The sequence below is a fragment of the Balaenoptera musculus genome, chromosome 16, assembly GCF_009873245.2.
Source record: "Balaenoptera musculus isolate JJ_BM4_2016_0621 chromosome 16, mBalMus1.pri.v3, whole genome shotgun sequence".
Lineage (NCBI taxonomy): Eukaryota > Metazoa > Chordata > Mammalia > Artiodactyla > Balaenopteridae > Balaenoptera > Balaenoptera musculus.
Window position 1 is genome coordinate 65962401 of NC_045800.1, and position 25767 is coordinate 65988167.

General features: G+C 37.9%; 1 protein-coding gene across 3 annotated transcripts; it reads right to left on the reverse strand.

Annotated features, from left to right (window-relative positions):
• Window positions 1–1489: 1489 nt before the first annotated feature.
• Window positions 1490–25448, reverse strand: SIRT1 (sirtuin 1). Of its 3 annotated transcripts, none has more exons than XM_036828788.1 (9): window positions 24985–25448; window positions 23535–23651; window positions 22210–22451; window positions 20762–20914; window positions 10433–10580; window positions 9661–9740; window positions 8641–8827; window positions 6455–7018; window positions 1490–3618 (listed from the first exon to the last, which is right to left on the reverse strand). In XM_036828788.1, exons 1-9 carry the CDS (start codon window positions 25373–25375, stop codon window positions 3290–3292), a joined length of 2211 nt encoding a protein of 736 aa, XP_036684683.1. In that variant the 5' UTR covers window positions 25376–25448; the 3' UTR covers window positions 1490–3289. The 3 variants fall into 3 exon arrangements, with proteins under 3 accessions (XP_036684683.1, XP_036684685.1, XP_036684686.1); XM_036828790.1 differs by lacking the exon at window positions 24985–25448 and adding an exon at window positions 23768–23788 and having other exon boundaries at window positions 2297–3618; XM_036828791.1 differs by lacking the exons at window positions 20762–20914; window positions 22210–22451; window positions 23535–23651; window positions 24985–25448 and adding an exon at window positions 11082–11206 and having other exon boundaries at window positions 2297–3618.
• Between the last annotated feature and the right edge of the window lie 319 nt (window positions 25449–25767).

The following is a 25767-nucleotide window of genomic DNA, read 5'->3' on the forward strand; positions in this document are numbered from 1 at the left end:
ACTGCATTTAGTTTAACCAAAAGTCTTTTGATGAAGTGTAATATGTATAAGGCAGTCTTCCTCTGCATATGGTGAGTTCTCTGAAAGCAAGGGCAAATGGTCCTGCTCTCAGCCTCTTCCCGATCCCCGACCTGTTTTGCACTTGGGCCATCCAAACTCCTTATGATAGGAGTTTTGTTCTCCTTTCTGCATAGTTCAGTAGCTCCCCACTCTTACACCGCTAACACTTCTAGAGATAAATTGGGAATAGTCTGTTTGTTTTATGTAAGTCTGCCTTACCTTCCCTGTTAGGCCAGCCCTCGGGAATGGAGTGTTAAATGCGGAAGGGAACTCCCCAATTCCTTTCCCTTCTCAACCCTTACTAATCACCTGGGGCTACTTTTTAATACTATGTGCAAGCCCCACCTTAGGCCTGTTAAATGTCACCTCTAAGAGGTGATGCTCAGGTTACTTTCAAAAATTTCCCAGGTGATCTTTCTTTAATCCCAATTGGGAGGCACTTAAAAAGAGGAGTCATTAGACCATTTCTCCACATTTCTGCTAGCATCCCAAGGCTGACTTTGTTCATTTTTAAGGAGTCGGAAGAGCTTTTTGATTATAAGTCTAGGAGTTGAGACTTGTTTCAAATAAAATTTATCAAATAATGCTGTAAGGTAGATGCTAATTAAACCATGTGCCATTAATTAGGGTATTGCATCAGTGGAATATATGATGCATTAACCAAGGGAAGTGGAAACAGCATTGAATACATGGCTTTAATTAAATCAGGTCTTGCCAGGTACTTGATTACTTAAAATGACCACATACCCTCCTTTTTAAGGTATGAACTACCTGACTTCTTTTTCCATTTTGTGCATATATGGAATGATGTCACTGTTCCTTATTTTTATAACATCTGTGGATGGGATTTTACAGGTAATTTTTCTAGTGCAAACAAGATATACAGGGGCAGAGGGGTTTTCTTGTTTTTAGATTCAAAAGTTTGCTGGGGAGGAAGGCAAGCGACCTGAGAGCAGGAAACTGCCAGTCAAGATTTATTCATTACGTCTTTGTAAGGGGCGTGTTCCTGCCCTCTTGAATAGTAGGTTTCCGGGTCAGCCTCAGAAAGTTCATACCAAATGTGATCTAGAGTCATTTTTTGTCCACTCCTTGTGTTTAGACACAGGATTATACAGCACATGAGTTCAAAGTGCTGGTCCTTTGTCAGATCTTCATATGTCAAGTTAGTTATTCTTAGGCAGGGTTAAAGGAGGGGAAAAGGCAGGGCCTAAGGCTCCTGGCCTAGAATGGTTGAAATATTAGCTTTGAAACGTTTGGTGATGCACCAGTTGCTACAACCAGAACTTTCATTGTCAAAGTACTGTTCTGGTGAGACTGATAGATATAAATTGAATGAAGAAATGCAGTATGAGAAGAAAGCATCTAATATAGCCCTCAAAGCTGTACAAAAGCTGCAAAACTTTAAAATTTTATACCTTAAACCATGTAAGTTAACAGAAAAAAGTCAAATGACAATTTTAATGGACTTTAAAACAGTGTACAAGTATAAAACACTGGTTTTGTATTTCAAAAGTTGGAGGAAGATATCCAGTCATTAAACAGTCTACAAAACATATGCCAGTAGATTACATAAAAGACTATGTACAATATAAAAAGAGCTGAAAACAGTCTTCACTGTAAAAATAAGTTAAAACAAATTTTTCAATTTAAAATATCATCTATAGCACAAACACAGATCATGCAAATGGCAAACTAGATATACTGCATTCTTTAGTGTAGTCAAATAAATTCAGATTGAGACATCTTTCAGGTAGGGAAATGGCCATTCAATAAAATTCTTTTCTCTGGCAGTAACGGTCCTAGCTGGGTATTTTATGCTTAAAGAACAGCTATATTTCAAACCCTTTTTGTTAAGTTGTAATAAATACTAAAGCAACACAGGAATACTTTATTTGAAAGCAATGTTGGAAAGGTCTGCAAAATAAATTCTTACTGTGCAATTTTATAAAGTATGAACTTTTTTGAAAGGCTAGAAGCTTCTGCAGCTGAAAAAGTTGATCTCTAGTTTTAAGGCAGGCTAAGCTTTTAAATATGTTATAAGAACTAGTTTAATTAACTATTCTGCTATTACAAGTTACACCACGCTCATCTCCATAATACTAGGCTAGTAGTTTGGTGTTTATTACACCAAATCCTCCCAACAGGAAACATGTACTTACTGGCTTTGAAACTGTAATCAGGGGGTCTGCTGCTCTCATTAATGGAACACGGGGGGGGGGGGGGGGGGGGGGGGGGGGGGGGGGAGGAGGCAACAGTCCAAAATACTACACTCTCCCCCCAGTTGAAGTACCATTATTATTGATTCATAAAGGCTTTGCAAATTCACATCTTGGCAGTTTAATACTTATGGAAAGGATCAATGCTAGCTCTACCACCGTAATTGATAGGTATATTTAAACAACAATGGCAAATATTCTCAAAACTAAGGGGACCCAGGCAGGCACTATTGTTTCTAAAGCAATTGAAACATTTCCAAAGCATTTATTTGTTTTTTAGGTTAGTTTTATGAGCCAATATAGACATTACTACATGTCCACAGGAAGTACAAAAGCCATCTTCATTTGAACAAATACAATATTCCGGAAACTGTTAGCACCAAGTCTCACTTTAAAAAGCAAAGACAACTGAGTGCTCTCCCACATATTGTTGACTTCCTTCTACTCAGATTGCATGTCATGAGATATTTTTAAAAGTTAGCTGCCACAAGTTTTGGAAAATGCCAGTGTTTGAAAATAGGTAATTGTGCTAATAAAGAATCAAAAGTTTAGCGGAACAGAGAATGAGGATTTCAAACCATTCAGTGCTACAAAGAAAAGTGTGAAAATACCATTCTTTGGTCTAGATTAGCTGTTCCCTTTACATTAATTTAACATTCCAATGGCTTTTTGAAAAATTTAAAATGTTGAACCTCACTAGGCAAAAACAAAATTATATATACATATGGATGTATCATACAAATGAACCTTTAAAAGAAAGTCTTGTCCAACAGCTGATTAAAGATACTTAGGTACCTTTCTTTTTTAAAAAAAGAGTTAGTGTTCGAGTGTATAAGCACAGAAATAAGTAAGTTAAAAATTACCCATGGGGAAAAAAAACTGTTTTACCAGTCTATAAATATTATACCTTTCTGGTGTCCTTGCTCTATTGAGTTCACAAGTAAACATTCAACTTGACATGCTCAAGATCCTAATGCTGGTGGAACAATTCCTGTACCTGGACAAATACTACATTATGATTTGTTCGATGGATAGTTAATGCTTGTTGCTTCCTGTTTCATAGATGTAGCTTCATTAACTGCCTCTTGATCACCTCCATCAGCTCCAAATCCAGTTCCTCCGGCTCTCTCATTAACATCAGCATCATCTTCCAAACCATTGTAAAATTCTTCAATCTCACTTTCATCCTCCATAGGTTCTTCTAAACTTGGACTCTGGCATGTTCCACTATCACTGTTACTGCCACAAGAACTAGAGGATAAGACATCATCTTCAGAGTCTGAATATACCTCAGCACCATGGAAAATATAACGGTTTGGTGGTAAAAACAGATATTGATTACCTGAAATACAGTAATAAGAGAGAAGTGGGTTATTTCCAGTTTTCTAAGACTTGGTCTGAGTGGGCTGTCTGGAATAAAGTGTAGGTTCTAGCCTTTTACCTGAGTATCATTACTAGAGGCTATTACTGTAGTTTCTCAAGAACAAGCTATAGAATCACTCAGTCCTGCATGAAAATCTTAGTTCTGCCACTCATCAACTTTGTAAATTGGGAGAGTTATCTCTGTGCCTCAATTTCCTCATCTGGATATGAAATAATTTTCACAACCCTATGAGGCAAGTATGAAAAAAATGTAGACAGCCATGTTCAATGAAACTCACTTAACCAACTCCTTTGAACAGATTTGATGAGATGAAATGCCACCACCCACCCTCTGAATCAACCTATTTTTACAAGAGTCCTATCACGTTAAGGTGTGAGAAGCACTGATATAGCGCTGGCCTTTTAAGCTTTTTCCCAACGCCCTCCCAAATTAGCATTTGCAATATAAGATTTGACCTCCGATGGTAAGAAGCATTCCCTGCTTTTGTTTACATTTTGATGTAAGTGAATGGGTAGGAACCTTAAACATTAATGATGAAATATTTTATACCCTTATATTCACAAGCACCAAGTACCTTCTGACTTAAGTCTGTTATCACACGGTGTTATATTTATTGCACCATATTCCAGACTGATTCACAAAACCCTAACTGCATAGTTTATCTGGAGTGACATACCATCTACCAAACATACCTGAGTTTCTCTTCAAAATGACTTTCAAGCTTTTTTATACCCCATCATGACCCAGTTCTCACCTATTATGTGTTGCAGCATGGAAACCACTTATTTCATTGTGTTTCAGTGACTGGAGAAAGAAAACCCCACCTGGTGCTTCTTATTAGGGCCATCTCCTTTGAATCACATCCCCTCACAGTCTTTTAAAGGGTCCCAGCACATGGCTCTCCTGCCCTTTCCTTTCTATAGGTTAGGCCATGTTCATAAAAAGAACACTTCAGGGACTTCCCTGGCAGTCCAGTGGTTAAATTAAGACTCTGCGCTCTCAATGCAGGGGGCCTGGGTTCTATCCCTGCTGGGGGAACTAAGATCCTGCATGCCGTGCGGAGCAGCCAAAATAATAAATAAATAAATAAATAAATAATTCTTTCTGCTCTGGCCCCCCTGAAGAACTGAATCATCTATTTCTCAGTGGAAGTACCCTATACCTGGCTGTTTCTGCCCTCTTGGCAACCCTCAAGACATTTACATTTTACTTCCTATATGCTCCAACTTCCTCCTTTTCAGCTTCTTCTACATGCTCCAACTTCCTCCCTTTCAGCCTCGACCTCACAACAAGCAGTGGCAAACTAAAATGAGTGAGTAAAGTCCAGCTGTTGTTTGGTTTTAACCGCTAAAAATGTTAAGTTTTACACTCTTTACATCAGTTATCTTTTCAAATGCTCACAATGCTAGGAGAGAGAAGTAGATCTGACAACTCAGTCTAATTCCAAAGCCTGTACCTTTAAAGGTCTAAATTGGTAGAATAAAACCAAGGTGTAATACCAGTTTCCTGGGGCAGAGTTTTGTATGTTTGACCCATCTGTCAAAAAGACAGCCAGAGAATGCTGCCAGTGCCTAGGCAGACTTTGTATATGATAGAGACTTATCTTACCTGACTAAATCAACAGTAATTTCTCTACTTCTGACTCTTGCCACATTTGAAAGCGTAAGTATTCTTCTATGCTCTTTCTAGTTTTCCCCACGGAAGACTTCCCCTAATTACAGTTCAAGATCAAAGTCAGAACTTAGGTTTTTTAGAAAGCCTTCAATAACCTAGTGCCCTCCAAGTAGCATAAACCTTTTAAAATATCACCTATTTTTGTAATGATATACACAAATATCAGTAGCTTGATCGGTGTCTCCAGAACTTGCTGTATGGAAAATGCCCAAAGGCTTATTCGACTGAACTAAAATTTATTCAGAGCAAATGATTACAACACTTAATACATTTGTCTCAAATTCTTGTCAGTTTTCACCATGTATAGTAAGTGGAATGGGACTTAATGTTTTAAGCTGTACAAAGTTGTTGCATCTAAGAGCACAAGTTTCTGTTTGATTAATACTTGGTCATAAGTGGTTTCAAAAAGTAGAAAGTGATTTCACTTATGTTAATACTTATGGATAGGGACTTCCCTGGTGTCGCAGAGGTTAAGAATCCGCCTGCCAATGCAGGGGACACGGGTTCGAGCCCTGGTTTGGGAAGATCCCACATGCTGCAGAGCAACTAAGCCCGTGTGCCACAACTACTGAGCCTGCACTCTAAAATTCAGCTCACAAGCCACAACTACTGAGCCCTAGTGCTGCAACTACTGAAGCCCGTGCGCCTAGAGCCCGTGCTCCGCAACAAGAGAAGCCACCGCAATGAGAAGTCCGCGCACTGCAACGAAGAGAAGCCCCCGCTCGCCACAACTAGAGAAAGCCTGTGCACAGCAACAAAGACCCAATGCAGCCAAAATTAATTAGTTATTTTTTTAAAAAACTAATTGATAAAAAGACTTCCCATGTGTCAAAACAGGGTAGATGGTATTTCTGATACTCAGTGGCGAAGAACCAGCTGTTTTCTAGATCTGAAACAACACGACCTAATGGTTAAGAGAACCCAGAATCCACCTGGTTCTTCCACACCCTAGTCGTTACCTTGCCTGGGGTACTTAACCTCCATGGTCCTCGGTTTCCCACCTGTACCAGAGTAGTAATAGTTCCTGCCTCACGATACTAAAATCAGAAAATGAAAAGTCACTGACAAATATTTCGTTAGAATAATTATAACCTTCAAATGTTTCAACAGCCTTTCTTACCATCAAGCCGTTTACTAATCTGCTCCTTTGCGAGTCTAGCTGGCCAGCATTTTCTCACTGTTTCAGCAACTGAAGTTCTTTCATTTTTCTCCCCAGTATTGGAGGCAACATTCTTCAAATCTGGACTCTCCAACTGTTCATTAATACTTTCAATGCTCCTAGCAGAAGTCTGTACTTCCTGTGATTTTTCTTCGACACAGTTTTTTGATTCAGACACATCTGGATCATCACCATTACTCTTTGTTTCTTGGTCTAAAAGAGTGACAATCACTGAAGAATCTGCTGGTGAGGTTCCTTCTGGTGAACTCGAGCCTTCTGAAATATTGAGGGGTGTGGGTGGCAACTCTGACAAATGAGCCAATTCTTTTTGTGTTCGTGGAGGTTTTTCAGTAATTTCTGAAAGCTTTACAGGGTTGCAGCAAAGTTTGGCGTATTCACCACCTAACCTGTGACACAATTCATTAATAATGACATCACAGTCTCCAAGAAGCTCTACATCAAAATGCAGGTGAGGCAAAGGTTCCCTATTAATTAATATCTGAGGCACTTCATGGGGTATGGAACCTAAGAATAGGGTGAAAAAAGTAAGAATTAGAGAAAGGAAGGGAGGTACACTAATAAAACCAAAAGAAATGCATTATGTAAAAATCTAACAGAATTCCCTGGCGGTCCAGCGGTTAGGACTGTGCTTTCATTGCCACAGCCAGGGTTCTATCCCTGGTCAGGGAACCAAGATCCTGCAAGACGTGAGGCATGGCCAAAAAAAAAAAAAATCTAACATGCTCCCAATACCAAAGAAGACACCCAACTGTAGTATTCAACCAAGCTATTACACATACCATCAAACGATCAAGTAAACAGATGAGCAGCAAAATTTCAGGTTCTGCTCCTGTCACCTGGTAACCTCTGGGTAATCACCTCAGACTTTTTATTCTGTATTCAATTTCCTTGTCTGTATAATGGGGTAATAACAGTACTTCTCCACAAGCTTGCAGTGAGCACTGAGTTAATATGCAGAGAAGAGTTCTTGGCGCAGTATAGGTAATAGTTATCTACTAAAATGGCTTCTGATACGTGAAAATTCATACCAGTCTGTTCTCCACTATTATGTACCAATGTCTTACATTTTTTAAAAAGTACCTTTGCCTATCACCAACACATTTTACTACCCCACAGGAAACTTGGAAGAAGTTCTCTGCCTCACATTTAAATAGAAAAAAATAACTCGCAAATAAGCTTATACATTAAATTTTCTTTTTTTTAGTTACAAATTGTCCTATAATCTACTTTAATAGAATTTCACAGCTACTTGGGGAAGGCTGAGTTAAACTGCTAGAGCCACTACATGTGGGCTAGGAAAAAGATGCAGAATTGGGAGAGTTTAACTCTGTTTCTTCCAGCAGTTTGCTCTAGCTATCTGTTTGTTGGTATGGGGGTCCAATTTTAATTCTCCAATTCAGGGTTTAATATACTCTCCTCTCCTCCTTCCCTCACTTTTATGGCACCAATGATGCTACTGAATTAGTCCCTCTATCTTCCTCCCCCTTGCTTGCTCATTAGAGGGAGAAAAAAGGTAGTATGGGAGCATGGATTAAAGAAATATTCTTGAGAATAATAGGGACTTAAATTGTTTTTGAGCATTTTTATACACATGAACACCCTTGTGGGTAGAGCTGATCCACATAAAATGATTGACAAGGCATGACTGTTATTCTTACAAAAACAAACCAATCATTGTGAGCCCCAAAATTCTATCTTACGTGAGTACGTTACACATGTATCAAGCTATACATCTGAACTTACTGGACCAAAAGTCAATTACATTTGAAAGATTAACTACTCGAATTAAGACTAAAAATACAGATTATTTGTAATATGTTTCCTCAGTATATGTAAAATTAGCTCATGCTAACTCCTGCCATATTAAAGCACATTCCACTGAAAAGTTTAAGTTGAACTGTTTCCCTTTGTTATTACTTCTGTTTTGAAAGCCCTCTTCCCCCACTGAAATGTCAGATTAACCAATCTTCCTGAGCAAGAATATGTCACCTAAAAAAATTAAAGTTTGGCTCTTCACCACTCTTTAACAAAAAACAGAATAAGATAATTGGGGTCTACTCTACAGACCCACAACCCATGGCAAAATATATAGAAATGGTTCTCTAAAAAAATCATCACCCACTTACTCGGAATTAGTGCTACTGGTCTTACTTTCAGGGAAGACCCAATAACAATGAGAAGATCAACTTCATCTTTGTCATACTTCATGGCTCTATGAAACTGTTCTGGTAAATTTTCACCAAAAAAGACAATCTCTGGTTTCATGATAGCAAGTGGTTCATCAGCTGGGCACCTAGGACATCGAGGAACCACCTGCATGTTCCAGATTTTAGTTGAGGTGGGAAAGAGAAGGGCAAGCCTGAGTTAGAAAGAGTCAACATTTCCACACTTCCCAAGAATTCATTTCAAAATTACCAAAGAAAACAGAAAAGCTGTGGATAAATTGCAGGGAAAACTGGATAAAACCTAAACATCAACTATCAATGACCCGTTAGTTTATTAACATACAATGAGATAAAATTTTGCTATTATCTGTGTATGCTGCTATTATGATATCTGTAGAGACCTACATTTGATATTCAAGAGTCCATTATATATTAAGAAGAAAAAGCAGCATGTGTATATATGTACACAGATGAGACTTAACTTTTAAAAAATAAAAGTTTGTAAAATATGATTCCATTTTAATATGCTATCTTCTCATAATTATATGATCAACTATATATGCAGCTAAACATACAGAATTTATTTCTGGGTGGTTTTCATTCTCTGCCATATTTTCCTGTATTTTTTGGTCAACGAGCGTACATGAAATATTTTTTACAAAATGAATCTGACAGGCACTTTTAAAAAGGGAGAGTAAGGAGAAAAACTAATGTTAAGTAACACCACACTTAATGATCTGGGTTTTTATTTTAGGCTTATATATTAGGTAGTCAACTTGATAGTCAAGAGATTATGGAGCAATGTTTTTAACTTAAGGTTTTGAAAGGTTTTTGTGTATTTCTCTGGAATTCCCAATGGTAACTAACATTTGTTTTCCTGGATGTTTCTGTACCACATAAATACTTCCAGAAAAAAAGGACTGAGGTAAAAGAAACAGATCAGAGACATGCACAATTCCTAAGATATGGGTGATAAATTACCTGATTAAAAATATCTCCTCGTACAGCTTCACAGTCAACTTTATATTTACAAATCAGGCAAGATGCTGTTGCAAAGGAACCTAAAAACAACCAACAAATATATGCTTTATTAAAGAAATTTTTCCATTTCTTAAATAACGGTTATAATGTAAGCTTGACAACAGAAAAGCTAGCGACTTTAAAATTTTTAAGAGACTCCATGAGAGAGATGCTGATATAATGATGCTTCCTAAAGCTACTCTTTTAATAAAATATACCAACTCCTCCAGGACTAAAACTGCAGACTTGGAAGGTTACAACTGTATTACCTTAGCTTAACAGCTGTGTTTCAAAAACAGTTTAGATACATAAGAATATGGTCTATTCATACTTGTTTTAGATTTAGTCTTCAAATTTCTAAAGCCTGTCCATCTGAACTACTCAGCAGTTCCTTTGGTTTCCTAAAGATGCCATGTTTTTTTCATCCATAGCTAATATTACTTTTGTAATCAAGAAAGGTTATATAAAAGAATTTAATGTTACATAATTGCTGCATCTTTTGAAATCCAAAAGCACATTAATATCTGACATTTTGTACAATTAAGTGTCAATGCCAATATTTCTGGTTTCATATTTTTGCAATCTACTTTCCTTATCTATAATTGATCAGATAACATGGTTAAACAATAAGGCTTAATCTCCATTCCTGGATGGCAGCCTTTTTTCTAATCCTAACTTTTCCTACAAAACTAACTAATATGTAACAGAAAAAGCAATCCTGAAGTTTACTAACCATGACACTGAATTATCCTTTGGATTCCTGCAACCTGTTCCAGTGTATCTATGTTCTGAGTATAGTTGCGAAGTAGTTTTCCTTCCTTATCTGACAAGGCTATGAATTTGTGACAAAGAGATGGTTGGAATTGTCCAGGATATATTTCCTAGATAACGCAAAAAGCAGAAAAAAGATTATGTGTTAACAAACGTCACAGGTTTAGGTTTAACAACAACAACAAAAAAAACTACCAATGATAATTAAAAAACAATACATGAGCATCTCAAAGCATCTAGATGGATGCCACACACACTTACGAAAGGATTGTTGCTGTCATATGTGTAAAACTCAGCAATTAGTGAACATGGCCTCTGGATAAAGTCGACCCGCAAACATCTCTTATAAATGCTAATTGATATTTTAATAAAAGTCAGAAGAAATACATACCTTAATATATATCTAATTTTTGTTGGCTGCAAATGATTTTTTTTTTGTAAGGAAAAAGGGAAAAAGTTTAAATTGAAATTAAAGATATCAAAGATATGGTGACTTCTTTTTTAAAACTAAAAAAGGCACTGTCAACATAATATTAAAAAAATTTTTGATTCATCATTTATTATAAATATCAACCTGTTGGAAGTTTAAAGCTGAAGTTTTAATTCCTTACCAAAATTGTTTTCCTTCCACTGCACAGGCACATACTGGTATAGTATAGAGTTGCTCATGAATGCTGAGTTGCTGGATTTTGTGTGTGTGTTTTTCCCCCCAAATAATGCTTCAATGCTGTTTCTTCTTTAAAAACAAAGAATTCAGATATACACATGGCAAAAAGATCAGAGAAAAAGTATCAATTTTGGTCCTCTCAACTTTTGACAGTGTTTTCATTAAACTTCATTTAGTAAGTGACTATGGCAAAGGAAGTTTCTTCTCTTTTTTCTTTGAAGTAGTTCTGCCTGCTTCCTTACCATTCATTACAGCCTCTAACCTATTACAATGCTAGCAAAAAACAAGATACAACCGTATGTCCATCAACAGAGGACTGGTTGTAGAAATATGGTACATCCGTAATAGTGGAGTATGCAGCCATTAAAATGAATGAGGAAGGTCTAGATACACTGACCTGGAAGATGGCCCATGACATATGTGAAAAAAAATCAAGCTAGTCACCACTGTGTATAGCTTTGTTTTTGTTGTTTTGTTATTAAGCAAAAATGGGAAGTTTATGCAAAGTATATAGATACATTCATTTAAACATCAATTCAGGAAGGACACAAACAATCTATAAAACGGGTGGGGGGGTAGGGGACTTCACTTCTGACATTATACAAAAAAGTTTGACAGTAAGATTCTAGATGACTACTTCTAACCTACTTAATATTTCAAGTTTAGAAAAAACTATCTACCGGGATACCTTTTAAGTAAAAATAATACGCATATCTCATTATAAAGACTATCACATCCATGTCCATATGCTGCTGAAAATGTTATATAAAACCCAAGCATTCTGCCTCTCATTCAAATTTTTATCATAAAGTTCATGAACTTTGCAATTTAAGAAAGACAATGCATATAGAAGTAACAAGTGAAGAGTTTATTAAAGCTAATGTTTATAGAAAACTGAAAGCCACATTATGTTTTGGACCATTAGGTTGTGCTCTCTATTAACCACTGTTTTCTCCCCAGGTTGCTTTGTTCTAATACATTTACATTTAGAGGATTAAACACCAGCACCTTGCACCTGAAATAATGGGGAAAAAATTACTCTGAAAGGACTGTTTTTTAATAGAAATTACTCCTAAATCAGGCTCTTACTTAACAAGGAAAGTTTGCTAAAAACTAATTGACTGGAGATACAACTTTCAGATAAAATATAGATTAATTCTTCATGTTGAAACTGTGACACGCTAGTTCTAAGCAAGACAGGCCATCCCAAATCTGAACCTCCTTAAGTGCCATTAAGGAACCAATCATGTGGGCTGGACCATTATAATTGCCACAGGGATCCATTTAGAATAGAGTGGAAGCACAGCTGGGACCAAAGGCTCAAATACTATTAAAATGACAGGCTGCTTTCACAGCAGTGTCCAGAAACATGCGAACAATCCAGTAATTGGCCATAGGCAACCAATGTGACCAAAACTAAAGCTTAGAACTATCTGCCACAGTAAGCTTTCATGTAGAAATAATGGTTTTTCTCCAGAGATGCTCTCTGCTTGCTTGCTTGCTTCTCAAAATTTCTAGCAATATGAATGAGATTCCAGTCAAAAGCAGGGGTGTTAACTGCAGCCCCTCAAAACTAAAAGGACTCACCAAAGTTTGAGATGCCACTATTTACTAGGTAGTAGGTAGAGCTGTTAAGAAACTAGAATTTACATTCTCCATGCTGTCAAAAAAGTAAGTGAAACTAATCGATCCTGGTAAGGAAAATCCTCATAATCCCTGGTCTTGTTTCATTCATTCCACAACACCATAGACTACTCAAAATCTTACCTAATCAATACTTGCAAATTAAAGTTAAGTCACCTGACAAATTTAACTACTTTTTTCCTGTTAACCTCTGGCTTCCCCAAGGAACTCAAGCTTCAGCAAACTTTTTCCACACTGGGACACCAGATAGCAAATATTTAAGGCTTTGCGGGCCATTCAGTCTCTGTCCTTAAGGTCTATGTGGCAACCACTCAAGTCTTCTATTGTAGTACATACGCAGCCACAGGCAATAGGCCAATGAATGAGCATAGCTGTGTTCCAGTGAAACTTTATTTACAATCACTGATGTTAGAATTTCATATAATGTTCATATGATGTGAAGTATTATTCTTTTGATTTTTTTCCCCATCCATTTAAAAATTTTAGTTCACAGCTGTACAAAAACACGCAGTGGGCCACATTTGGACTGAGGCTGTAATTTGCCGGCCCCTGTACTAATCTAACACAAGAGAATTTCAATTAGTCAAGCATTCGTTACTACTTAATGTAATTAACAGGCATAACAGGAGCACTTTATAATAATGCTGTAGACTGGGCTGAGGACTGGGTTTTTACATTTTCAAGGACTGTAAAGGAAAAGAACACAGTATGACAGAGTTCCCATGTGGTCCACAAAGCAGATTACATTTACTCCCTGGCCCTTTACAGAAAAAGGTCTGCTGACCCTCCTGTAGACATATATCCCCCATCTTGCAGATGAAAAAACCAAAGCACAGAAGTAACGCCAAAAGTCACAAGAGCTAGCAAGTAGCAGAACTATCATTCAAACCCAGTTTTGATGCCAAAGTGCAGCTCTTAACCACTATGCAATTTCTGATCCCTCAACCTCATGTTTCCTATTTTTCTTTTAGGCTAAATACCATTTCTATTAGGTATTGCAAATCAGTCCACTAAAACTAATCTAGTAAGTATATTTCACATTGCACATCCTTCACGGGATTAGTGGAGACTGGAATTCCAATCACCCTCTAATGTAAAAACACTCTTCAAGAATACATGTTCTCAGGGACTTCCCTGGTGGCCGGTGGTTAAGACTCCACGCTCCCAATGCAGGGGGCCCTAGTTTGATCCCTGGTCAGGGAACTAGATCCCACATGCATGCTGCAGCTAAGAGTTCACATGCCACAACTAAGGAGCTGGTGAGCCGCAACTAAGGAGCCCGCCTGCTGCAACTAAGACCAGGCGCAACCAAATAAATAAATATATATAAAAAACAAACAAAAAAACCCCACACATGTTCTCGGGAATTCCCTGGCAGTCCTGTGGTTAAGGACTTGGTGCTTTCACTGCCATGCCCTGGGACCAATCCGTGGTCAGGGAACTAAGATCCACAAGCTGCAGGTTGAGGCCAAAAAAAAGCACGTTCTCACAAATCAGTATGAGGAAGAAAAGCATCTCAATGGAAAAAAAAAATAGCTAAGAACAGACAGGCAACTCAAGGATATACACGTGGCAAGTAGTAAGAAGCAGTCATCTACACTAGTAAACAAAAACAGAACACTAATGAGAAGATGCTAATTTTTTATTTATTACACTGATAGTTTTAACTGCCTTAAAAACTCTAGATATCCACTAATAGGAGACTGATTATACATATTGTGGTACAACTATCAAACAGTACTATGCAGCGTTTTCTTTAAAATGAGGTATATCTAAGTGCCACCATGAAACTATTTCCAAGGATATTAAATGGGAAAAAAGCAGTGTAGAGAAAAGGGTACGTGATTCTGTCGGTAATCATTTTTAAAGTATTATTAGAAACTTACAATACCTCTCCCCCCTACACACACACAAACAGGTTTACTCTTTTTTTTTCCTAGAAGGAAACCCAATGAAACATTTTACCATGGTAACCTTTGAGAAAGAGATTAGAGGTAGGGAAGACTGAAGAGAGAGGCCAACTATCGTTTGTTGTGTACTGTTTCAATTTCTTTATAAAACCATATACACAACATACACACCAACACACACACCCACACACACACACTTTCTAAAAAATACATTAATACTAATAACGTATCACGGGAGGCTTTTTTTGTGGGGGAGAGGGCATGGGCATGCTAAATCAGTTTTCTCATACACTTCTACACTTCTGATGGGAGTATATATTATTCAACCTTTCCAGGCAGCAATAAGGTAAAACAAATCAGGACCCTTAGCAGTTTTGCTTTCAGAAATTTATCCTAAGAACATTATAAACATACCAAAAAGGACAATCAGAGCAATACCTTTTTAATAACAGAAAGCAGGAAACATCCAAAAAAGGAACACTTGCAGGATTAGTTACAGTAGACCACTTGATGAACACTATGACCGTTATGAAGTATTCAAGCATCTGAAAGTTTATTAAACAGAAATACTACAAATCCAAAGCAGTAGGTAAAAGAGCCCATTTTTATAATATACACCCAAATATAATACTCTACTTATATGTAATCCACCTACACAAGTCAGTATTAACATACTGTCTTCAAGTGAACGGGACTGTGGCCTTTTTTGGGGGTGGGGGTGTGCGCTTTTTTTGATTTTTAAGTAATGAGCTGGTTTTGAGATTTCTTAGCTTTATAACTACATAATCTGGTATATCTGCACATTATCAATAAAGTGACAATTTACTGAATAAATATGTTTTTGGAAGTTCATATTTCTCCCTCTACTTTTTCTTGAATTTTATCACTTTAAGGGAAAGAACATTCACTGTATTCAATATGGGGGAGCAACTACACTCTCTGAACACAGTCCTTTAAAGAAAACAAAAAAAAGTTATTTTATACAACCTCGGTTTCACCTTCACTGACTCTTAAACCACTCATTTTTATCAGCACCAGTGAATTTAGACTCCTCAGAACCATGACCACAACCTCATTATCAATTTAAAGCCTTATTATGCAAGAGGACAACAGTTCAGAACAAGAATATATAGCTTTAATGTTGGCCTTAATTGTCCTTGTGTAGAAGAATTCAAAGCAGTACTAAAGCTAGGCGCACTTAACATGCTGGTGCTCAAACAGGGAGCAATCTTGCAGGAGACATTTGGCAACATCTGGACACATTTTTGATTGTCAAGACTGGGGTGGGGGACTAATGGCATTTAAAGGGAGGAGGCCATTGGTTGCTGCTAAATATCCTATGGTGCACAGGATGGCTACTCACAGCAAAGAATTATCCATCCCAAAGAGTCAACAGGTTGAGAAACTGCTCTGATGAACCAGCTACCTCTTTCACACACCTCTCCGTTACTTTTGAGTTTCCAGTCTAGATGAAATCTGTTTCTTCTCAGTTGTATACAATCCGTGGCTTGATACATTTGTAGAAACTTTCCTTCCAAAATGCCTAAATTCACAATATTTCCTGTTTTCATGGCTTTCTATTAAATTTATTTTCTCTCAAAAGGAACCCTCCTACACTGTTGGTCGGAATGTAAATTAGTACAGCCACTATGGAGAACAGTATGGAGGTTCCTTAAAAAACTAAAAATAGAACTACCATATGACCCAGCAATCCCACTCCTGGGCATATATCCAGAGAAAACTATACTTCAAAAAGATACATGCAACCCGAATGTTCATTGCAGCACTACTTACAATAGCCAAAACATGGAAGCAACCTAAATGTCCATCAACAGATGACTGGATAAAGATGTAAATATGTACAGTGGAATATTACTCAGCCATAAAAAAGAATGAAATAATGCCATTTGCGGCAACATAGATGGACCTAGAGATTATCATACTAAGTGAAGTAAGCCAGACAATGACAAATATATCACTTATATTAAAAAAAAAAAGAAGAGATACAAATGAACTTATTTACAAAACAGAAAGAGACCCACAGACATAGAAAAAAACCTATGGTTACCAAAGGGGAAAGGGGAGGGGGGGATAAATCAGGAGTTTGGGATTAACATATACACACTCCTATATATAAAATAGATAACCAATGAGGACCTACTGTACAGCACAGGGAACTATACTCAATATTTTATAATAACCTATAAGGGAAAGAATTCAAAAAAGAATAGATACACACATATGTATAACTAAATCACTGTGCTGTACACCTGAAACTAACACAACATTGTAAATCAACTATACTTCAATTAAAAAAAATTCATTTTCTCTCATAACTAGCAAAGTAACCATCTTTAATTAACCTCCTTAGTACAGACACTGGAAGAAAACTTTAGGTTATGACTATTTTACTCATGTATTCTTTTTGGAATCCAGTAAAATATTACAATATTTACATACCCTCCCCATCCTTCATTTTTAAATACTATCCTTTATTCTTTGTCCTTACTTATTTATCCTTCAGCTTTTTCCTACTCATTTTTAGACCCAAATTAACTCAGTCTCTCTTACCTATTATTATTTATTTTAAGTGCTATTTCACCAACTAGGTACCTTTCCTTTTGGCAGTTCCTAATATAAGAATTGAAGTACAATGATCCTATATGAGTGGCAGTTATAAGATTATTTATTTAGCTCCTACCATAACTTAAACTTTCATAAAGAAGTGAAACATGCTGCCCCTCCAACTTTTTCTTCTCCTAGGTACTATGAAATCTGTACACTGTAACACATTAACACTGTGCCATTTTTACTCCAATTCAGATATTTTATTTTCTCTTACGCACTGTCTAGATTTCTATCATGTGTATTTTTATAATTTGTCTTTGTAAGAATAATTCTTAATTGCTTCTATAGATTCTTACATGTCAAAACCAGTTTAAGCTAAAACTGAATACCCATTATATACATTAGACAACTAAGGTTACAATCTTTCTCACCTTGCTATTTGTATTCTCAGTTACCACATTTTCCCCAAGTGTCAGGCAATTTAGTATATACTGAAGTGATGGGGAAAAAGCTGAAAAGTTAGTTTGAGCATGTTTTTTGTTTCCTCTCAGAACAGAGAATTTACAGCAAAAACCTTGTGAGCATTACATAAATGCACTAGTGAATCAAGCTCTTATAATCAGATGCAAGATCAAAGTAAATTCTAGTTACTTGATGCCTTTCTTAAAGTGCTAATTTCTGGGGAATTCCCTGGCAGTCCAGTGGTTAGGACTCCGCACTCCCACTGCAGACTGCAGGAGGCACGGGTTCAATCCCTGCTCTGGGAACTAAGATCCCACATGCCATGCAGCGTGGCCAGAAAAAAAAAAGTGTTAATTTCTGATAACTAGAGCCAGTGTCCTAGGTCCAATTCAAGAAACCAGTAACTAAGTGATATTTCACTGGTCTTCAAAGTCATGCAGTAGAACCCCTAGCACCAGTATGTTAAAAACAGTGAATCTTCATGAATTCATATTCTTGTAACAAAGGAAAAGAGACACTCTACATTATTTGTTCCATTTAGTGTGAACCAGCTGTCTGTTCTAAAGGCTAGATATAGATGACCATCATCACTGCTGATACATGAAGTTCAAAATTTTTTATAAGTTTCAAGTTGATTACTGGAAAAATTCAAATTTCTTAGTAGCCTGCAAAATTTTCAAATTTAGTTTTCAGTTCTAGCAAGTAAATCATATCCAAGAAAATCTAATGTAATTTCCCCATTATACTCTAATTCCCATTTATAAGCACACTTGCACAAAACAAAATTATTTCTTTAGATAGTCCATCAATTTAAGCTAATACCATGTATTCTGAATTGGCAGAGCTTTTCTTATAGTTATGTAAATAGACCACATGATTTGAAAGTAGCTGAGGTTATCCTTTAATGGAAATTCAGGTCCACTTCACTTCTATGCTCATTAAAAAATAATCACTAATACAAAAGACCCTTTCAAATATACTAAAGTTTAGCAACAACAATTTTACAATTTCTTTCCATAAAGCTAAACTATAGAAAAAAGACTTCTAAAGTAAAATTTCTTGGGACTTCCCGGGTGGTCCAAAGGCTAAAGACTCCACGCTCCCAATGCAGGGGACCTGGGTTCAATCCCTGGTCAGGAAACTAGATCCCGCATGCCGCAACTACAAGATCCCACGTGCCGCAACTACAAGATCCCACCCGGCACACCCAAATAAATAAATTAAAAAAAAAAAAGATAAAATTTCTTGGGTATGGTATAATGCGTAGTTATCCCTCCATATCTGCAGGTTCCACATCCTTGGATTCACCCAACTGTAGATTGAAAATATTCAGAGAAAAAGAATTCCAGAAAATTCCAAAAACCAAAACTTATATTTGCTGCACCAGCGACTATTAACATCATACAAGCATACCTCAGAGACATCATGAGTTTGGTTCCAGACCATAGCAATAAAGTGAATTATCCCAGTAAAGTCAGTCAAATGAATTTTTTGGTTTCCCTGTACATATAAAGTTATTTTTATACTATATGGTAATCTATTAAGTATGCAATAGCATTATGTCTCAAAAAAAAGTACATACCTTAATTAAAAATACTTTATTGCTAAAAAATGCTAACCATCATCTAAGTCCTCAGCAGTAACAAAGATCACTGATCCCAGATCACAGTAACAAATAATGAAAAAGTCTGAAATACTGTGAATGACCAAAATGTGACACAGAGACACAAAGTGAGCAAATGCTGTTGGAAAAATGGCGCCTACAGACTCGCTTGATCACAATCCCTCAAATTTGTAAAAACAAAAAAAGCCCACAGAATCTGTGAAGGGCAATAAAGTGAAGCAAAATAAAACAAGGTATGCCTATACTAGGTATTATAAGTAATCTAGAGGTGATTTAAAGTATACAGAGAGGGGACTTCCCTGGTGGTCCAGTGGTTAAGAATCCACCTTCCAATGCAGGGGACGTTCAATCCCTGGTCAGGGAACTAAGATTCCACATGCCGCAGGGCAACTGAGCCCGCGCTCCTCAATTAGAGAAGCCCCTCACGCCTCAGCGAAGATCCAGCAACTAAGACCAGATGCAGCCAAAAATAAAATAAAATTAAAAAAAAAAAGTATACAGGGAGGATGTGCATAGGTTATATGCAAATACTATGCCATTTTATATGAGGGACTAGAGCATCCTCAGATTTTGGTATCTGAGGGATCCTGGAACTAATCCCCCTCAGATACCAAGGGAAGACTGTAACATCAAACTTTAAACTCCAGAGCAGAGCTGCCAAATAAAAACATAATATGAATCATATACACAATTCAAATTTTCTAGTAACCACATTAACAATGTGAAATCTTCCTCATTTATAACCCAATATCAAAGTATTATTATTTACACATATAATTATTTATATATATACAATATATAATAAAATTTATATTTTGCATGTTTTCTATACTAGGTTTCCAAAATCTGGTATGTCTTCCACACTTACATAACATCTCAGAACACTTATGCACTCAACAGCCCCACGTGGCAAATGGCTTCTGAACTGAACAGAGCAGCACTAAAGACGCTAGAGCATAACAGATCAACCTTGACTCAAATGCAATCTAAGACTCTTCTCCACCTCTAATCACAAATTTCTCAGGCACATCCTCATGTGTTAAAACCTAGCTACTATAAAACATACCAAAGGCAGATGTTATGATCTTTATGATCCATAAAAAATATTCAAAATCAAAACAGTGATGTTACTTTTATATGATCTACTAACCTCTAAAAAAGCCTGGACAATGTAAAGGCCATTACTGAAGTGCAAATTTGAAAAATATGCAATAGCCTCTTCTTTGAAAATAAGCTCAATCCTAAAATGAAGAAAAGCAAATGACAGTCCCTTCTGGGAAGGGAATTCTGACTAAAATGACTTTATTTCAGTGATTTTACTCCACCACAGTACTAATAGTCAATTTACTAGACTGCCATTCAAAATAATTTTTCATGAGAGAAGGACAAAGAAACAACTAGAAGAGTTTGTAGTACCTTTGCAAACTTGAAGAATGGTCTTGGATCTTTTCTGAAATATTCAATGTCAAACATTGCTTGAGGATCTGGAAGGTCTGGAAAGTCTACTGCAAGGCGAGCATAAATACCATCTCTTGACCTGAAGTCAGGTATTCCACAAGAAACAGAAACCTGAAATACGCATGGCATAATTTGTACAATTAAATCTTCTACTGCTACCTTAATAATTATTAGTCCTCTTATCACACAATTAGGGAAGAGTTGAAAAATATTTTTAGTTTGAAACTTCTTTTGGGGAATGGAGATAATGCCCTACTTTAATTTCTAATAGAAATAAAACACTCAAAAAACCAGTATAATTAAATCCATCACATATTCCATTCATAATGGGGTAAAGAATTTTAAGTCAGGCTAACTTTAAACCTTTATAAGTATTTAACCAACAAACTAAAACAATTCCAACTTGATTGAGAACTAAGTAAACCATTCCAAATTATTTTAACTAGAAAGCAGGCAAGAATTTCTATTACAGTCAAGTATTTCCAAAGAAATCCCTCTTCTAGGTTAGAGTGCTACTACTTCAAGAACGCTAAATTTCTTTATTTTCCTTAAAAAACTATGTTGTACAATATTTCAATTTTTAAGAATAGATTTAAACACTATGCTTTTTCTACAAATAAACCTTGACATTACAAATAGGGACTTCAGAAGTTATCCTTTTGTTTCACAATTTTGTCAGCGTTTACTCCACTTTAGTCTCAGAGCAAAACAAACTTGCCTAAATCACATCCGGGAGCAACGCATAACTATTCTTCCTGATCATTTAAGATTAAATAACACCCTCCCTTAACCAAAAGGTCAGAAAGCAGGACTGATTTTTCTCCAACAGCTGTCCTGGTCGCTACCATGTAACATATTCTGTATTCAACACACAATATGAAATAGCCTAAGTAACTAGTTATTTGAGACCTAAAGTGGAACAAATGAAAAATCTCAACCCACCACAATCATATCACCTTAATTTAAAATGGAGGAGAGGTAGGAATCTGTTACCTTTCCAACACTGCGTTACTTGCGAACACATATTAGGTTCCCGGTTTCCCCATGAAGATCAAACAAATAACCAATTTCTCCATCAGACCCTGACACACTTTCATGCAAGCAAAATTCCCTGCATCTCCTTAGAAGTTGTGGTATAATGTAGGTAAAACTCTTGCCTTAATTCCACTTACCTACTGTGCCAGGAAACAGAAGTGAATCCTTTTTAAGGTTATTGAGAAGTTTTTAAAAAACTGAACCAATTTAGTAATTGCTCCTGCACTCACTTTTTAGCAGCTTCCAAACACAAATGCCCATCATCATGTAAGGATAAATTTTTCTACACCAGAAAAATGTTTCTGAATTGGACAAGGCTTAAGAAAAAACATACACCACCCCCATACTAGTGCTTTATACATCTTACATACCCCAGCTCCAGTTAGAACTATTATTTTTTTGCACTCTTGCAGTAATTTCACAGCATCTTCAATTGTATTAATATCTTTTCTTTTTTTCCTTTTTGGTGGTTCTGAAAGGATGTTAATAACAATCTGCCACAGTGTCATATCATCCAATTCAGGTGGAGGAATTGTTTCTGGCAGTAAATCTTTAAGAATCGTTCGAGGATCTGTGCCAATCATGAGATGTTGCTGAACAAAAGTATATGGACCTATATCAAGAGGGAGAAGAACTAGATCAGATCCACTTCCAAGTAATTGAAAATCTCATTTATTTTTTGAAGTAACAAATTAGCAATGCTTCACGCTGTTTTGCAGAGTAAAAAAATGCACTATAAAGGTGTTTCATTCACAGCATCTTCAGATCTAATGCTATATCCCAAAGAGATTAGGGAGATCAGGAGTTGAGCCTGCCCCTAGAGCTATAAAATACCAAGTATGTATTTTAAGAGTCAAACTAATTAACTACTAGAATTAAATTTGTACGGTTAAAATCTAGAAAAATGCAACATAAACATAACAGAAGTATGTACAAAAGGGTTCTACAAATCAACACAGGAAAGATCTTACCAGTCCCGAAAGCCCACACTATTTATCATTAAAGACATAAAGAGAAAAAGAAAAGGAAATCTATACTGTACTATCTTTAAAATTTTTCCAGTAATCATCTTCAAGTTAATCTTAACCAGTCTCCCAAAATGATACATACAATGCTGATGTTCTGAGCTTTAAGTCTTTACCCTGAAATTTCTTAGATCAGTTCCTAGCTTGAGAAAACCAAAAATACAGTAAATATAAACACTAAAAAGGAACTAATCATTACTATGTTTAAGCAGTCAAGGCATTTTTGAAAAAAAAAAAACAGCACATTAAGAGAAAGAACATTTTGAGATGGTCATGTTACTACCTTGGTAAAAAAATCTGATACTGTGCTCTACTTCAAAATATTTCTCATTTCACCAAAATACTTAATAAATATTTACTGAGGACAAACTATGTGCCAGGCACTTTTCTAGGCACTGACAAAACAGTCTACAAATCAGTCAGAAATCCCTGCCCCCGTGGGACTTACATGCTAGTACAGGAAACCAGCAATAAAAAAGTTACATACAGAGATTATTTAAAAACAAAAACAAAACAAAGCACTAGACTTTCCCTAAAACCAAGATGACATTAAATCTCATCAAACACCTAAGAACCTCATCACCAGGCTACAAGGGGACAGAGAAATATATTTTTTGTTGACATAAAAAGAGAATACTGAAAAAGATAGCTCTTAAACTGTGAAACCATACCTATCCGTGGTCTTGGAGTCCAGTCACTAGAACTCGCATGTGAGGCTCTATCATCCTCATCACTTTCACACGAATGGAAACCGTTGGTGATGATTTCATCACCAAACAGAAGGTTATCTGCAAAAGAAACCAAAAGGAACTCAAGGTTTCTGAAACAATCTGCATCTAAAATTATGAAGATCTATAATTATGATACAACAATTTTCAATGAATAAAGCACTTAACATTCATACTGCCTGTGTAAAGAATGCCTACTGGATCAATCTGCACCGTTCACAGGAACAGTATATCCTCATCTTTAGGGATTCTGCTCGGAATCTAAGTTTCAGTTCATCAAAATCTAGAAAGAAATTACGTCTACTTAATTAAAACACAAAAAGTAGTAACCTAGTTAGACTGAATTTATCGATCACAAATAATAGTTCATAAAACTTATCAAATAAACATTTACCCAAAAAAGTCGTGCAAATATAACCATGGCAACTTGCACTTCTCTTATATAACACTAAACCTACAAAAATACCTTTGCATTATTCGTTTCCCTTATTAAACTATGTTTCTTGAAAACAGGGGTTGTTTTTCTAATCCAATCCCTAATGCACACGTTGTTGCCTTTTGATATGATCAAATGGTCCACTGATTGGATTTATTGATACAAATAATAAAGACGCACATCTATCCGGATAGAAACTCTGAAACACTCAAGGATGACAAGAGATATACAACTATCACATCTGCTTTACTATGCCAGAAAAATGTCAATTCGTGTTTCAGGGTTACATATACACACACAAGAAGATATTTAATCTAAAAACCATTATAAGAACATGATTAGAGGAAAAATACTACTCAAAGTACTCTAAAACTACTATTACTCTCTCATGCCCACTATTAGTTGCACCACAGAAGAGTAACGTCTTTAGAAGCAACTACACTCTTTAAAATTTAAAACAAGTTAAAAAATAAAGGCCCTCCAAAAAAAAAACCAAACACACACAAATTGCACAGGTGTCAGTTATCAAAGACAACTGCAAAAGGTTGGTGCAAGGGACAGTCAAAAAGTTTCAGGTTTAAGTGTGCGGGGGGTGGGAGGGTGGGCTGAGAAGCAAAAGACATTTAACAAAAGCAATACGTTAAAAGAGTAGGAGGGGAGAGAAACTTTTTTTTAAAACCAGCTGCGAGGCTAGCCCGCCCCGCGGCTGCGCAAAGCGCGAGGCCACTGGGGCGCGCCGCGGGCCGAGGGAGGAGGGAGGGAGTGAGTCCTCGGGCCGCTCCGGCAGCCGGGCCCACAGCCTCGGAGGCGCGCAGCTAAGGAGGGCCCTAGCGGGGAGGGGGACGCCGCAAAGCCAGCCCCGAGCCCCCAGCCCACCCGACACTCCCCCACCCCAGGAGGGGCCCCGGGAGGAGGAGGGGGGGATGCGCAGTCCCGGCCCGCCCGCGCCCTGCGCACCTCGGTACCCAATAGCCGCCGCCGCCTCTTCCTCCTCCTCGCCCTCGTCGTCGTCGTCGTCGTAGAAGTCGTCGGCCGGCGGCGCCTCCCGGGATAGGCCCTGTAAGCCCGTCCCATTGTCTCCTTCTCCGGCCGCCGCCGCCTGGGCCTCCCGCCACAGCGCCGCCGCCGCCGCCGCCGCCGCCGCCGGGCAGCCGCCGGCCGCCACCGGCAGCTCACGCTCGGGGGCCGCCCCGCCGGGCTCGCCCGGGCTCCGCCCGACGCCAGGGCCGTCTCTCCGCGGCCTCTTGCGGAGCGGCTCCCCGGCAGGCGGCGAGGGGGCCTCCCTCTCAGCCGTCACTGCCGAGGGGGAGCCGCCGGGCTGAAAGGCGAGCGCCGCCTCGTCCGCCATCTTTCAACTGCCTCTCTGGCCCTCCTCCCTCGCCTCCTCTCCTCCCGCTCGACTCGCGGCACTGGCGCCCCCGCGGCTCCGGCTGCGGGAGATTTAAACCCCGTCACGTGACCCGCCCCTTTTCGCCCCCGCCCTCCCGCCGCTCCCGCCACCCACGCGGGCCGGACCACAACACGGCGGGTCACGTGGCAGGCGGAGGCGGTGTGGGCCGGGAGGAAACGCGCCCAGGGCTGCTACGGCCCCACCCCTCGGCGGCAGGCGAGTCTTGCAGCCAAACTTGTCTTTCAAACTGTCGTCAAATCACTGCTGCCTGGTTGGGTCAAGTTTTGGTTCGTACTGCGAGTTTCCGCTTTTGCCTGAAGTGCACACCTTGCTCGCCTTACTTTGTCTTT

Excerpts from the sequence above, each read along its gene's own strand:
- SIRT1 (XM_036828788.1), bottom strand. The coding sequence starts at position 25,375 with ATGGCGGACGAGGCGGCGCTCGCCTTTCAGCCCGGCGGCTCCCCCTCG. Across the intron at positions 20,915-22,209 it reads TAGTTCTAACTGGAGCTGGG|GTTTCTGTTTCTTGTGGAAT; the intron begins GTATGTAAGATG and ends TGCGTATTTCAG. Across the intron at positions 3,619-6,454 it reads GATTAGTAAACGGCTTGATG|GTAATCAATATCTGTTTTTA; the intron begins GTAAGAAAGGCT and ends ACTGTATTTCAG.